Source organism: Leuciscus leuciscus (assembly GCF_965113295.1).
Source record: "Leuciscus leuciscus genome assembly, chromosome: 4".
NCBI classification, from domain to species: Eukaryota; Metazoa; Chordata; class Actinopteri; order Cypriniformes; family Leuciscidae; genus Leuciscus; species Leuciscus leuciscus.
This window is the reverse complement of record NC_138728.1, coordinates 9,348,947-9,363,999: the sequence shown is the minus strand read 5'-3', so window position 1 is coordinate 9,363,999 and position 15,053 is coordinate 9,348,947. Positions and strand designations below refer to the sequence as shown.

The 15,053-nt window shown below is 38.1% G+C and overlaps 4 protein-coding genes across 4 annotated transcripts in view; all 4 read left to right on the top strand.

The window, feature by feature from the left end:
- Positions 1-15,053, top strand: part of LOC309496275 (uncharacterized protein) — a 66,140-nt gene that overhangs the window by 19,452 nt on the left and 31,635 nt on the right. The window lies entirely within an intron of this gene.
- LOC309496471 (uncharacterized protein) overlaps positions 291-15,053 on the top strand; it is a 197,505-nt gene continuing 182,742 nt past the window's right edge. Inside the window, exon 1 of the mRNA XM_082166460.1 lies at positions 291-407. The gene's annotated coding sequence lies outside the window, so the exon portion shown is untranslated. The remainder of the gene's footprint in view (positions 408-15,053) is intronic.
- On the top strand, positions 1,847-4,227 carry LOC309496273 (scavenger receptor cysteine-rich type 1 protein M130-like). The gene is made up of 5 exons (XM_082166265.1): positions 1,847-1,977; positions 2,062-2,376; positions 2,575-2,889; positions 3,283-3,597; positions 3,709-4,227. The coding sequence occupies exons 1-5, from the start codon at positions 1,866-1,868 to the stop codon at positions 4,077-4,079; spliced, it is 1,428 nt and encodes a 475-aa protein (XP_082022391.1). The 5' UTR covers positions 1,847-1,865; the 3' UTR covers positions 4,080-4,227.
- Positions 11,096-14,062, top strand: LOC309496289 (scavenger receptor cysteine-rich domain-containing group B protein-like). Its single transcript, XM_082166285.1, has 4 exons — positions 11,096-11,165; positions 11,601-11,903; positions 12,029-12,340; positions 12,459-14,062. The coding sequence occupies exons 1-4, from the start codon at positions 11,108-11,110 to the stop codon at positions 12,527-12,529; spliced, it is 744 nt and encodes a 247-aa protein (XP_082022411.1). The 5' UTR covers positions 11,096-11,107; the 3' UTR covers positions 12,530-14,062.

The window sequence follows — 15,053 nt, the reverse complement described above, 5'->3', positions numbered from 1 at the left end:
CCTCAAGTGCTCCATTCGGGACAGGGCCTTGTAGGTGGAAATCTGTCCTGCTATATACCTTTAAAATAAGCCATAATTTTGTTGATCTGTGTTGTTTTATTTAGAAGTCCGGCTGGTTGGAGGTTCTCGCTGCTCTGGGAGGTTAGAGATACTTGATGATCAGTCGTGGGTTTCAGTGTGTGACGCTGCCTTTGACCAGCAGGATGCAGAGGTTGTGTGTAGAGAGCTGGACTGTGGGGCTCCTGTACAGGTGTTGGGAGAAGATGCTTTTGGAAAAGGAGACGCTCAGATGTGGACACAAGAGATTCAGTGCAGAGGAAATGAGTCTCAGATTCACAACTGCCCAACATCACTATCACTTGAAAACAACTGTTCTGATAACACCAGTGTTGATCTGGTGTGTGCAGGTTAGAGGACTGTTTTTTTTAATAAACTGAAATTAAATTGAATGTCCACTAAATCTAGAATACATATTAGTTCCATAATATATTTTTCCTATTTGTGTGATACTTTTTTCTTTCTATTTGTTTGTATCTTTATCTTATCTCTCACTATTTTCATTAATCATTTATAGACATTATGAGAGTAAGGCTGGTTGCTGGTCACAGTCGCTGTGCTGGTAGAGTGGAGGTTCTTCATAGAGGTCAGTGGGGAACAGTGTGTGGTGTTGACTTTGATATGGCTGATGCTGCAGTGGTGTGTAGAGAGCTGGACTGTGGAGAACCTGTAGATGTTCTGGGTGATTCTTATTTTGGATCTGGATCAGGACCAATCTGGCCAAATCGCAAGTTATGTACTGGATCAGAATCTACTCTGAAGAACTGTGGAACAGTACAATGGGGTTTATATCAGTGTGATCATACTTATGATGCGGGAGTCATTTGTTCAGGTAAGCTGCTCCAAACCTCAATTCTGTTTTTATATTACTCAATATCCACCTGCCTTAAAGGGATAGGTCATCAAAAATGAAAATTATTTCATTATTTTACTCACCCTCAAGTCAGGCCAAATCAGAATCACTTTCTTCTGTGGAGCACAAAAGATATGTTAGTTTTTTTCAGGATCCAAAATAAGAAATACCATAAAGTGGTAAATGAGGTTTGTGCAGTGTTTTATAAAATTACATTCAGTAGCTTTTTTGTGAGCAACAGAACAAACTTTATTATTATTCTTTGTCATGTTGGTGCTTCGACAGCCTTAACTCGCTTCCATTATGTTCAAAAGAGTGGCCACTGTCCAGGATATTCTTCAAAAATTAGCTTTTTGTGTTCCATGGAAGAAAAGAAGGTCATATGAATTTGGATTGACATGCAGGATAGGTAAATTGGAGACAGTAAATTGTCTGTAGGTATTAGTGAGCATGTGTATGTCTGTGTGTGTTAGTTCTGTGATGGGCTTGCCATTCATCTTGGGTATTTACCTACCTTTGCCTTGAGACGTGATAGGCTCCAGCATCCCTGCAACCCAATACAGGACAAGCAATTTAGCGGATGGATGGATTAGTAAATAATGGCAGAGTTTTCATTTTTGAATGAACTATCCATTTAAATGAACCTTTCATAAAGCTTTTAATTAATTTCCATTGATTCCTTTTTACATGAATGAATGTTTCTGTGTGGCAGAAATGAATGACATTTAGATAACAAACAAAAAACGGTTATTTATCTCTTGCTACTTCAGGTGTCAGGCTTATCGGAAACTCCAGTTGCTCTGGGAGGTTAGAGATACTTCACAATCAGTCGTGGGTTTCAGTGTGTGACGCTGCCTTTGACCAGCAGGATGCAGAGGTTGTGTGTAGAGAGCTGGACTGTGGGGCTCCTGTACAGGTGCTGGGAGAAGATGCTTTTGGCAAAGGAGACGCTCAGATGTGGACACAAGAGATTCAGTGCAGAGGAAATGAGTCTCAGATTCACCTCTGTCCAACATCTTTTCATAAAAACAGTTGTTCACATAATTACCAGGGGCTGATCTGTGCTGGTAAGAAAATATGAGATATTATTATTATTCTTTTTTTTTTTACCTTTAACGCCTAGTCTCTCTCTTTATTCTTCTGTCACTTAGATAGAAAGAATGTGAGGCTGGTAGGTGGTAGAAGTCGCTGTGCTGGTAGAGTGGAGGTTCTTCATAGAGGTCAGTGGGGAACAGTGTGTGGCAATTTTTGGGATATGGCTGATGCTGCAGTGGTGTGTAGAGAGCTGGACTGTGGAGAACCTGTAGATGCTCTGAGTGATTCTCAGTTTGGACAAGGATCAGGACCAATATGGATGAGTGCTGTGTTATGTGTTGGATCAGAGTCAACACTGAAGAACTGCGGGGCGTCAGGATGGAGCATAAATGTCTGTAGTCAGCATTCAAATGCCGGGGTCATCTGTTCAGGTAAATAATGCTGGACTTAAAAGCATTCCACTCTTGCTTTTCTACTTGTTGCCAATGGATTGGCAACAAGTAATGATTTTGTTTTATTTGGAAAACTTTAACAAATCTGTATTGTTACACGTTTTGTCTGCATTACGTCTGTAATATATTTTTTTTCTGTATTATATGTTTTTTCTGCTGTTCATGTAACACAAACAGGTCATAAACCTTCCAGACTTGCTGCTGGGCCTCACCTCTGCTCTGGGAGGTTAGAGATACTTGATGATCAGTCGTGGGTTTCAGTGTGTGACGCTGCCTTTGACCAGCAGGATGCAGAGGTTGTGTGTAGAGAGCTGGACTGTGGGGCTCCTGTACAGGTGCTGGGAGAAGATGCTTTTGGCAAAGGAGACGCTCAGATGTGGACACGAGAGATTCAGTGCAGAGGAAATGAGACTCAGATTTCATTCTGTTCAATATCATCATCACAGAAACACAACTGCACCAGTGACAATAATGTTGGCCTGATCTGTTCTGGTAAAGAATCAATATTCACTGTGTCTATATTACAAAAATGTATTCCCCCAAGTTGTTTATTTTTTGTATTGTTACTGAATAGTTAAAGTACACTATGTAACTTTTTGTTCAGAATGAACTAAATTTAAATAATGAGTGATGATTACATCATAAATCCATCTTCCAAACCGGGTTTTTGTCTCACCCTGATTCATTGGCGCCGATTAATGTTTCTGCCTGTGGTTGCCCACCAAAACAAATGCATACAGCTACAAACTGCTATGGGTCAAAAGCTACATAGTGCATCTGTGAGAATTATTTGATCTCTTTACATCACACACATAAAGAGAAGATTTTTCTCAGTCAAGATATGTTGTTTTTTGGTGCTTGTAATGACAAAAGTTTTTTGCACAGGTTACACAGATCTCAGACTGGTAAACGGCTCAGACTCTTGTTCTGGAAGAGTGGAGCTTCGGTTTCTCAATGAATGGGGCACAGTGTGTGATGCATGCTGGGATATGAGAGCTGCCAGTGTCCTCTGTAGACAGCTGAATTGTGGGATTGCTGTGTCTGTTGTGGGATCAGACTGGTTTGGAGAGGGAAGTGGTGAAATCTGGGCTGATGTGTTTGATTGTGACGGGAATGAAACAAAACTCTCAGAATGTTCCGTCTCTTCATGGAGTCGAGCTGAATGTTCTCATAGACGAGATGTTGGAGTCGTCTGCTCTGGTAAACTTATTTGACACACTACTGAAAAACTCTCTATATAGTATATAAACACTATTTTATATTGTTGAAACACAAGTCTTACTTTAGTAAAACATGAGATCTTCTCCTCAGGTTCTCTGGCTGTTCATGATGGTCTGGTGCGGTTGTCTGGAGAGAGACAGTGTGAGGGGGAGCTGGAAGTTTCCATCCATCAGGTCTGGAGGAGAGTTCTGCTGGACTCCTGGAGTCTCACTGAATCCTCTGTGGTCTGCAGACAGCTGGGCTGTGGCTCTGTGCTGAACTTCTCCGGCTCCTCTTCATCCAGTCCTGAACACAGTCATGAGTGTGTGACGGGCTTCCAGTGCTCTGGGAGTGAAGCTCATCTGGGGAACTGCAGCTCTCCACAAACTCTCAACTGCAGCTCCACACAACAGCTGTCAATCACCTGCCTTGGTGAGAACAACAACATCTGGGCAGATTCTTCAGTTGTTAGTGATCAATAATGTGTTTTTCTCTCTCTGAATATCAGGTCGCGGGTCCATCAGGCTGGTGGGTTCTGGGGGAGACTGTGCAGGGAGGCTGGAGGTTTTTCACAGCGGCTCATGGGGGACAGTGTGTGATGACTCCTGGGATATTAAAGATGCCCATGTGGTGTGCAGACAGCTGCAGTGTGGAGTGGCCCTCAGTAACCAGCAGGTACCAGCCTGGTTTGGTCCTGGTTCTGGACCCATATGGCTGGATGAGGTGGAGTGTGAGGGGAATGAGACGTCCCTGTGGAACTGCTCTTCTCCAGGCTGGGGGAAACATGACTGTCAACACAAGGAGGATGTAGGAGTCGTGTGCTCAGGTGAACATGCTTCTATATGTGTTTAAATTAAACTTATAATGAATATAACATTTTAAGAAACTTCAAGTTAACACTTTACAATAATGTACATTAGTTAATTACCTTAGTTAACCTAAACTAAGATTGAACTATACTTCTACAGCATTTATTAATTCATTAATTAATTTATTAATTTCAACATCTACTAATACATTATTAAAATCAAAGGTTGTATTTGTTAACATTAGTTAATGCACTGTGAACTAACATGAACAAACAGCTGTTTATTAACCAACATTAACAAAGATGAATAAATACTGTAACACATGTATTGCTTATTGTTAGTTCATGTTAGTTAATACATTAACTAATGTTAACTAATTAACCCTATTGTAAAGTGTTACCAACTTTAAAAACACATGTATGCGTCCATAATACCCGTGCTTTTAAAATGTACTCATTTTCCACTTCTATCTAGAGTTTAAAGAGATCAGGTTAACTGAGGGCTGTGAAGGGAATGTGGAGGTTTTCTACAATGGATCCTGGGGTAATGTGTGTTACCATAAGATGGACAGAGACACAGCGAGTCTGATCTGTCAAGAGCTGAACTGTGGAAGATCTGGCGTTGTGTCTGATTCTACATCAGGACTGGAATCAGCTCGTAACTGGCTGGATGAAGTGAAATGTCGACCACATGATTCAAATCTGTGGCATTGTCCATCTTTACCCTGGGGAGAGAATGATTGTGATAATGATGAAGTGGCCAAAATCACCTGCTCTGGTTAGACTGATGCAATTTCCATCACTAACAAACAGCAGTAATCCTTTTTATGAATTGTGTATATAATATTGTGATTGTGATTATAGAACAGGAGAGTCATGAGTCCCCTCATTTGTCTTGCTCCACATCTCCACATCAGAGACAGTGTACGGCTCCTACTGTAGTGAACAGTAAGTTCATTTGATGTACAAGAACATAAAAATCATAACAGCAATATGTGATGTATGTATGTGATTTTGTTCTGGGTATGCCAACAGGATTTAATATCACACCACACACATACCCCACTGTATGTGTCGCTGTTCTGACAGAACTCTGTTGGCCAGTAATGTGTCTTCTTGTCTGTGATTTAGATCATGTTCCTCTCAGACTGAGTGGAGGTTTGGGCCGGTGCTCTGGGAGGCTGGAGGTGTATCATAACACTGTGTGGGGTTCAGTCTGTGCTGATCTGTGGGACATCAGCGATGCTCAGGTGGTCTGCAGGCAGCTGGGTTGTGGAGCAGCACTGAGGGCTGATGGGAATTCAGTCTTTGGTGCTGGTGAAGGTGTTGTGTGGCTGAACAGAGTCAAATGCAGAGGGAATGAGATTCACCTGTGGGACTGTCCTCTCTCCCTGAAGAACCACACTGACTGCTCCCACAAAGAGCACGCTGGACTCACCTGTGCAGGTTACAGAAAAACACTGAGCAATATTAGTCATTTTAAAATATTTTTAGTGCTAATATTATTTGTGTATTTCATGATTTTGAATGTGTTAGTGTCTGTTTTGCCAGATTTGTCAGTGTCCACTACTCCTGCCACAACAACATCAGCTTCTCGTCCAGTTTCTCAGACAGTGCGCTCAACATCAGTCACTCCTCCACAAACTCCTCCAGTGTCTCTCTCTGTGCTTGTGGTTGTACTGGGAGTTTTGCTCTTACTGCTCTTAGTGCCACTGCTTATACTGATTCAGCAGAACAGAGTGATGAGGAGAGGTAGGAGAGATCCAGAGACTGTCATATTGTGTCTTATTCAGTGTGTGATCAGTCATGTGTTGTGAACTGACAGCAGGTTTGTCTGTCTACACTCACAGCTCTCTCTAAGAGGAGACACAGGACGACGACTGAGGCCGTTTATGAGGAGCTTCATCACAGACCCACTAATAGACAGATTTTTTTCACTCAGAGGGGTGAGTAAATGTGTGTGTCTGATTTGTGGAGCTCAAAAAGTGTAATCACTTTATTTATTGGCAGGGCCACATTAATGCATGGGCTTACCTGGGCCCAGGATGGGGGAGGGCCCAAGTAATGCTGGAAAAATATATATAATTGAACATTTAAATTTTACATTTATTTACCCATTTTAAAAAGTTTTGACTATGCTGTTATAGTTTTGTTATTGATGCTTTGCTTTGAGTGTGCGGGCTAGAAGATGCGGGCTTGTGGAGTTGTGCATTGAACTCATTATCTCCTCAGCATCCTCAGAGTAGAGAGTCGACAACACGGTCAGAGACATTAGCGGGGAGGAGATAACACAACAAATCTAATTTTTTTCTTTAAACTATTTCACTGAGCAGCAAAATTAACACAGCCCATGTACCGAATGTGACAAAAAAATCTGCTTTGCCGAGCAAATAAAACATACTCAGGTTTTTCTTGCTCCATAACTCAATGAAGCAACACATACACTATGTGAAATGAGTCCTCGCAGGATTAAACCACCAAAACTAAAATTCATGATTTGATGCCAGTTTAGACGGAGAATTATGTCCTTTGTTATTTTTCTCAATTATACAAGAAAAAACAGGGGACACATGGGCTCATTGGGATACATAATAGATTAAAACTATATATTTAAATAGCAGATTTAATATTCAGCAGAGCTAGATACATTTGGTTTGTGATGTATGGTGTGATGACTTTGTTTTGTTGTGGAAAAATCATGCAAGAAGATAAAAGACTGACAGTAAAATTAATCTGTCTCTGTTTTGCTGAATAATTCATGGTCTTTGAAAAAAGAAAGAAAAAAAGTGTAAGCCAAAACAATAAAAAATCACGTGTATAAAAGTTTAAAAGAATGTATACATATTCATAAACATTTTGAATATAGAAATATGAAATTATGGAAAAATAGAAATGATATTTTTAAACAGGCATATAAAACTAAAACCGCCAGTAGGGGGCAGCATTGAATCCTTTATAAATTGATTAGTTCAAAACGGCTTATTTATTCATGAACGAAGCAAGTGACTGACTTTATGTATGGGTCATTGAATCAATCGCTCAACCGATTCTTTCGAAATGTGAATTATTTCAGGAACAAAACACCACTTTGTGTTGCTCGGAAATGCACAATGGTTCTGCTGTGGCTTTGTTTGGAACTATGTTCATTTGCGAGCAAAACTGTGTAACTGCTGTATAAAGTCAATATCACATTTGTAATCATGCTGATATTTGATAAAACAGCATTCTTGCTGATGTGATATTGCGTAACTAAAAAATATAAAAAACAAGAAAACTGGGGGCATTTTTATCCATTTTTGCTCCAAACCACTGTTAATTTCGAGGTAAAAATACTCCTGGAGTATTATAATGAGTGTGGACATTTAAGAGATGCTTAATTGATGCATTACAATTTTACCAAACCCATTAGATTTTAGTTGATTAAATCTACTGTAGATTTAGTAAACTAAAATCTTTTAATATTTACTCGACTAAAACTAAAAAAATTCAGATGACTAAAATTAAATTAAATCAAAATTTGCTGTCAAAATTAAGACTGATACAGTGTTAGAGATATTGTTATATATTGGCTGATTTATGATTGTGAATGTGTCTGATGAATCTACTTCTCCATAATAGGAAATGTCCTCTCTGAAGAACAGCATTCTGGGTATGAAGATGCTGATGAGCTTCTTTCAGGTTAGAGGACTCAAACAAAAACACTCACTTAGCAGGTTATCTTAACTAGGTTGAAATTATGTAAACAATCCAGCACGTAATAATTCAGATAAGGATTTATTAAACCTCTTTTTTTGTTTGTTTTTGTTTTGTTTTTTAGCAAATTTTGCAGGAGGAGCCGCACCTGACTACTATAATGACATCACCACCACTGAAGGGCCAAATAAAGGTGAGTGACTTGAACTAATTTCACTAAATTAAATGAACTATTGGACCTCTGAATAGTAAAAGCGGTTTTTGTTTATTTCCTCCTTGCTGTTAACTCATTTAGAAGAGCAGCAAATCACACCTGAGAATTATGATGATATAATCACTGTTGGACTGAGATCTCGTGATACAGGTTTATTTCTTATTATCATTTCTACAGGTTTTAACAATATAGATTTATATGCATTTTAATTATACATATGCACCGTTTCAAAATCCAAAATCTTGCACATTTAATGGATGGATTTAATTTAATTTGGTCTATTTGTCCATTTTGACTTGCCAGAAAACTATGATGATGTCATCATTGTACGACAATTCTCCAATGATAAAGCAGGTGTGGGGTTCAAATTACTCTCTAAAATAAAAAAAAAATGTGGTTTGTTTGTTTGCCTTCAAATTATTGTGGCAAATAATCGTATGTTTATTATTAAATTACAAATGTAATTAGTAATGGACACATTTATATCAGAGGGTGTTCAGGAGGCGTATGACGATGTGAAGAATTTCAGGGAATATATGAGTGACATGTCTGGTAGGTTACTGACACCTTTTTACCTTACACTGAATTTACATTTCATTTTTATAATCGGTTTATAATATCGATATCTGTGATTATAATAGCTCATTTAACTTGATTGGCAATATTGATGTGTTCATTTAATACTTTTTAAAGCATATATTGATAAATAATTTTTTCTTTTGTTTTATAATAACAGACTATGATGATGTGGGGGAGGAGCCAGGAAAACAGGGAAGGACTTTATAACTGAAACCACACCCACTGCCTCAAATCCTTTCAAAACTTTTACGTTTTCTGCAAAGTTTAAGGGCCCTATTTTAACAATCTAAGCGCATGGTCTAAAGCACAAGGCGCAAGTTCACTTAAGGCGTGTCTGAATCCACTTTTGCTAGTTTAACGATGGGAAAAATGGTCGGTGCGCGCGGCCTAAAACGGTTGTCACTATTCTTTTAATGAGTAATGGGTGTGTTTTGGGCATAACGTGAAATAAACCAACCAGAGTCTCATCTCCCATTCCCTTTAAAAGCCAATTGCGCTTGTGCCATGGTGGATTGCTATTTACATGACAGAATTTAGCGAGGTTATACGCACGAGCAGACCATCTACGGGACAAGCGGGATTCCACTATATCTTTATTTACACAATATTAATCTTTTACATTATAATCCTTTTATTTTTTATATTTGCCATGTTTGTGTGCTGCTGCGCATCCCTTTGTGTGTAATAAGCAGAGTGGACGTGCGCCTATAGGCGCACATTACTAACGCACTCTTTAAATAACAAAAAATATATTGCGCCATTGACTTTAGACTAGGTTTTTGTCGGTCAATGGCGCAGTCTATTTCAGTTGCCTCAAAATAGCAATGCACCTGAACACACCTCGTTTTTACGCCCATGGGCACACAAATGGGCACAAATGCATTTGCTATTTAAACAATGTGGTGCAGGACATGAAAATGATAACTGTGTCAGGCTGAAACTAGCAAAACACACTTGCGTTGCACCTGGCGCTGCATATATGTTTTAACTGCTATCCACCATATGTAACCACATGTAATATTTTGTATTGAAATGTACTAAATCAATTACATGTAATCAGTGTTTGTCAGGATAAAATGCTTAGTTTAAACTTCTCTTTATATACGTTTTTTACAAAACACGTTTTTGTGATCCCATTGCACTGAAACATTTATATGATATAGACATGGCAATTTTAAAGAGAACAAAAACAAACAAAAAACACACAAAAAAAATCCCAACATTCAATCCATTTGTATATAATTGTTATGATTTCAGATGCTTCACCATTTAACTTCCACTGCTCCAGTCTTTAACATTTCACAGCAACTTATACAAATATAATATTCCTATTGAATGTAGACCCACTGATTGTGGAAATATATATTTTGCTAAAGAACGTTGGAATGTACTTTGGGAAATAATTTACAAACAGCAGCTGTGATCAAGGATCTTTCCCTCAAAAGAATGTAATGACTCTTTGAACTGAGCAGAAGAGCATGTTGTTCACTTTATGTCCCGCAGAGGGTTTTTTGACAATCAGTCATACCCAGCATGCATACATTTGTTGTATATTTTTGTCCAATTTTATTGTTTTTAATTTATTTGAATGTTTTCTGTTTAGCAATTAAAATCAGTCGGACTATGTGCATGGATATTATGCTATTATTATTATTATTGTGAAATTGTGAAATGTTGTAACACATTTTGTTTCAATGTTTTTTGCACACAAAATGCAAAACTTCAATAAAATTAAATGAAATATTGTATACTGTTATTCTAGAGTAGTGCTTTGATACTGTATGTCTCTCTGTCTTCTTAGTGTTTGTTGTCAGCAGTTAGTTATCAGTGCTTGTATCTCTTCTCTGCAGGTGTCAGACTCTGGCGCTGTATGTACACTGAAGTGTTTCCCACATTCACTCTCATGACAGCTGGGTGACTTTGTCAGCACTTTATCATCATGTGTGTGTCTCCTCAGTAAAGTGTCTGTAAGGTGGAGGAGGAGTCCCGTTCATCAACAGAAGCGTTCTCTTGATATATATGGAGATATATTGGCTGATTTGTCATTGTAGCTCTTCTTTTGAAGTTTAACTCTGAATGTGATTGGTGGTCGTCCGAAGCCCCTCCCCTCTCTCTACCTTTATCTTTCTCACCAGAGCAGACAAGAGTCTCTTTTTCTTCAGAATTGCTAAGAGAGCTGATGAAAAGTTAGTCCTGAAGAGCAGAGGAAGAGGAAGATGAAGAGCTGTCTGACAATCTTTCTGATGTCCACAGTTGTCACACTCACCAGTGCAGGTATTTTAACTTGAATTAAAGGGCCAAACAGTTTCAATCAACATATTAAATGAAAGTAGTTTTATATTTAACACAAGGATCTTCCTGTGTACTATCAATAAGTTTTGTAATGTTTAATTTCTCTTAGTTTCATTTATATAGATTATTGTTTATATTCGCTTACTGATATTGATTTATTTTATTTTAAAGAATTTGCTCATGGAAGCAATAAATTAGATTTTCACTGATTATTTTTTCTTTTTTTTGTAATTGCATTAAATGGCCTTGTGGTTTGATGTGTTTTAATATTATACATGCAGTTTTTATGACTTCATATAGAGTAAAATGCAAAACGATTTTCACACCACAGGACTATTTAAGTGAACTGCAAAAAAGTTAAAAGTTTAAAAAAAATTTAAAAAAGGACTTTCATAGATAAACGACTCTTGTGTACAGGCAACGTGAGGTTGGTTGGTAGTAACCGTCCCTGTGCTGGTAGAGTGGAGGTTCTTCATAGAGGTCAGTGTGGAACAGTGTGTGATGATGGCTGGGATATAAAATCTGCTGGAGTGGTGTGTAGAGAGCTGGACTGTGGTAAAGCATTACGTGCAGTTGGTGATGCTCACTTTGGACAAGAATCAGGTCCGATGGATGAAGTGAAATGTACTGGATCAGAGTCAACATTGAAGAAGTGTAAATCAAAACAATGGGGTGTAAATAACTGTGGTCATGATGAAGATGCTGGAGTCATTTGCTCAGGTAAGACTGTCCAATCTTCCTACTGTAAATGTTTTGTTACCAAAAGAAACTGAAAATAATTAATTTCCTTATCTTAATTTTGAAAAAGTTATAATGTTGTTTATTTATATAATTTAAACACACAGGTCGCCTCCCCAGACTCATTAATGGATCTCATCTGTGCGCTGGGAGATTAGAGATACTTCAAATTAAGAAGTGGGTTTCAGTGTGTGACGCTGCCTTTGACCAGCAGGATGCAGAGGTTGTGTGTAGAGAGCTGGACTGTGGGGCTCCTGTACAGGTGCTGGGAGAAGATGCTTTTGGCAAAGGAGACGCTCAGATGTGGACACAAGAGATTCAGTGCAGAGGAGATGAATCACACTTTGTGTTCTGTCCTACATCCAACTCTTCAAATACACACTGTTCCCATGACAATGCTGTTGGAGTAATATGCTCTGGTTAAGTCATATTTGACCTCTCTTTACATGTATTGCAAACATAAAGAGATTAAATCTCTTTTCTAAAGAGCAGTAAGTGTCCTTAAAATTTTGTTTTGTTTCAATACATTTTGTGCAGGTTACACTGCTCTCAGACTGGTAAACAGCTCAGACTCCTGTTCTGGGGCCCGTTCTTCGTACGTTGCTTAAAACATCCGAGATCAAATTACACATTGTGCTAATCATGATCTGGCTAATTAGGTTCTTCGAACACACCTGCAGGATATGATAAGTATAGCTGGATTGAGTTATCTGAGATAATTGCGCGTTCATGCGCTGGTTTAAAAGGGGACATGTATCGATAGTAGAAACATTGATCAGCAACGCTGCTATTGGCTGTTCAGCGTGGCCAAAGAGCGGGCTCAGTTTTTCTCCTCAGCAGAGCAAGAACTAATAGTCGAAGTTTATTTGGAATTTTAATGTTTAATCAAAACGCCAGGGAACACCTCAAAGTCTGCAAAAGCCAGGAGAGAGGGCTGGCAAAAAGTAGCAGACAATTTTAATCCGTTAGAAGTGGCCATGTTAGATGTTTTTATCACTTATTAGCCTATATATTTGTATTTTATTAATTGCATAATTACTTTGTTCATTGTAATGTCAGAGTCACCACACTAGATCATGGGAACAAATAAAAGTGAAGTACAAAAATATTCCACATAATGGTCATTTTTAGTTATATTATAGTCTCTTTTATAAAAGGCACTGTTAAATAAATGGTTGTCTGTTTATAAAAGCAACCAAGAAAAAGGCTGAGAAAAAAAAGAAGAAAAGATCTTAGTAGCATACACTGCAAAATAATTTTTGCTGCATTAAATTAAGGCCGTATAGTCATTTAAACTGTTAAATCTTGAGTAATGATGAATTGCTTTGACTTGTGAAAGTGAAAACTGATAAACTATTTTGCCATGAGTTATTGATCACATTTTTCCCGAGTGTAGTTCATTGTAATGACATTGTGTTTTCCTCTTTTGTGCACTTTTACATAATACACTTGTATCTGTTCCCAAGAAAGTGGTGGCTGAAATATGTGCAGTAAGTGGACATTTTCTAACTTTCCAAAGGAAAGAAAGTATAAGACTTTGTAATGTCCATTTGTTTCCATTGCACTGGACAGTGAATAAACCCTCTCAGATAACTGTCATATGGAGGAACTAGCCTACCTGCAAGTACATAAATAACTTTACTTAATTTATACTTATGCTTTATGGCTGCAATATAAGTTGCAGGATTCCACATCTACAGAAAGGCCTACAGAAGAGTCTGCACAGACAGAGGAGACATAGGCCTACAGGTGGGCAGTGTATAGACAACTTTTCCTTTGTATTTGTTGCATGAGGCATGTGTCTAATATCTCTTGTTGCAGGCACTTGACCACTGGCTTTTCTTTACAAAGAACAATTGAAATAAAACTCAAGGAACTAAGCATATTTGTCTTTTATGAAACATTTAATGAAAAGTGTTTTTTTTTTTTTTTTTTTTTGCAATGTTGTGTAATATGGCACATACAACAATGTCACAGGCCCTGTCAGGTGTGCAACCCTCAGACTTTTCAGACACTGAAATATTCCCTTTAGTTAGCCAAAGTTCATTTCATTGTGTGCCCTTGTCCTGGCTAGAGCTGCATTGTAACTGGTTTGGGTCAGGGAATGGGGTCATAAAACACCTGTCTGCAGGCAGGAACATGTCATGTTTGTAAATGAGAAGTGGTTCTCAAACAGTTTACCTGGATAAATAAAGGTAAAAAAAAAATAAATAAAAAATAATCACCTATGAAAAAATGCAGTTCTGTTAGGATCAGCATAAGTGTATGTAATACAGTGAGCTTGATATTTAATTGTGGAACTTTCCTTACCACTTTCAAATAATGTGCATAATTGTGAATCTCTGAAAATTCTTAAGTCATGCACAGATCCTGGCCATTTTGCTTTCACATTTGTGATATGGAAGATTTTAGTCAACTGCCTTTTTTTTATTTGATATAATATTACTAATCTGGAATATTAAGAATCCCAATAGTAACTGGGCTGCACATTTACATTGTGAACCCCCTTTCTGTTCACATAATCCCCTTCATTGAGGCCTTGATGGCAGTCTTTGGTCTAGCCTACAGTCTATGGTACCAATCACGTTAGTGAAGCATGAGTGACACATACTGTAATCGGCATGGTCATGATTGCATGATCCTCATAAAAAATTATGATAGCCAAAAAAAAACAAAAAAAAACTGCTTTAAAAAGAAAACTGCTTTACAACATTGGGTCTTAAGAACCTTGGGTCAAAAAAACCTAAAACTAAACCTTTTTTTTTAAACCTAAAAGCACCAGGTAAACTCTGAATGACACGACAGACAGCACTTTCCATCAAGTTCTCCGCATGTCCAATAGTGTAAAGGAAAGAGCCACTCACAAATAATCTTAGGGCAATGCAAACAGTTTGTGCTGTAGTTAAAGCCCGACTCCGACAAGTCAAAAATAAATGTGCGTTTCTAACAAATTAATAATGTAGGCCTAAACGACAATCTCACGAGTTACAAGAAAAAAAATATATCAGAAAGTGCACTATCGCGCTGCGCTGGACTTACCGTATCAGCTCCGCTTATGAAGCCGCAGTCTAATCCTGTTATTATGAAACAAGCCTGCTCCTGAGCAGGTTTAAGCTTGCACACCTGTTGCTA

Coding starts and splice junctions, on each gene's coding strand:
- LOC309496273 (XM_082166265.1), top strand. CDS start 1,866: ATGTGGACACAAGAGATTCAGTGCAGAGGAAATGAGTCTCAGATTCAC. Junction 1,978..2,061: donor CCAGGGGCTGATCTGTGCTG/GTAAGAAAATAT, acceptor TCTGTCACTTAG/ATAGAAAGAATGTGAGGCTG. Junction 3,598..3,708: donor TGTTGGAGTCGTCTGCTCTG/GTAAACTTATTT, acceptor TCTTCTCCTCAG/GTTCTCTGGCTGTTCATGAT.
- LOC309496289 (XM_082166285.1), top strand. CDS start 11,108: ATGAAGAGCTGTCTGACAATCTTTCTGATGTCCACAGTTGTCACACTC. Junction 11,904..12,028: donor TGCTGGAGTCATTTGCTCAG/GTAAGACTGTCC, acceptor TTAAACACACAG/GTCGCCTCCCCAGACTCATT. Junction 12,341..12,458: donor TGTTGGAGTAATATGCTCTG/GTTAAGTCATAT, acceptor CATTTTGTGCAG/GTTACACTGCTCTCAGACTG.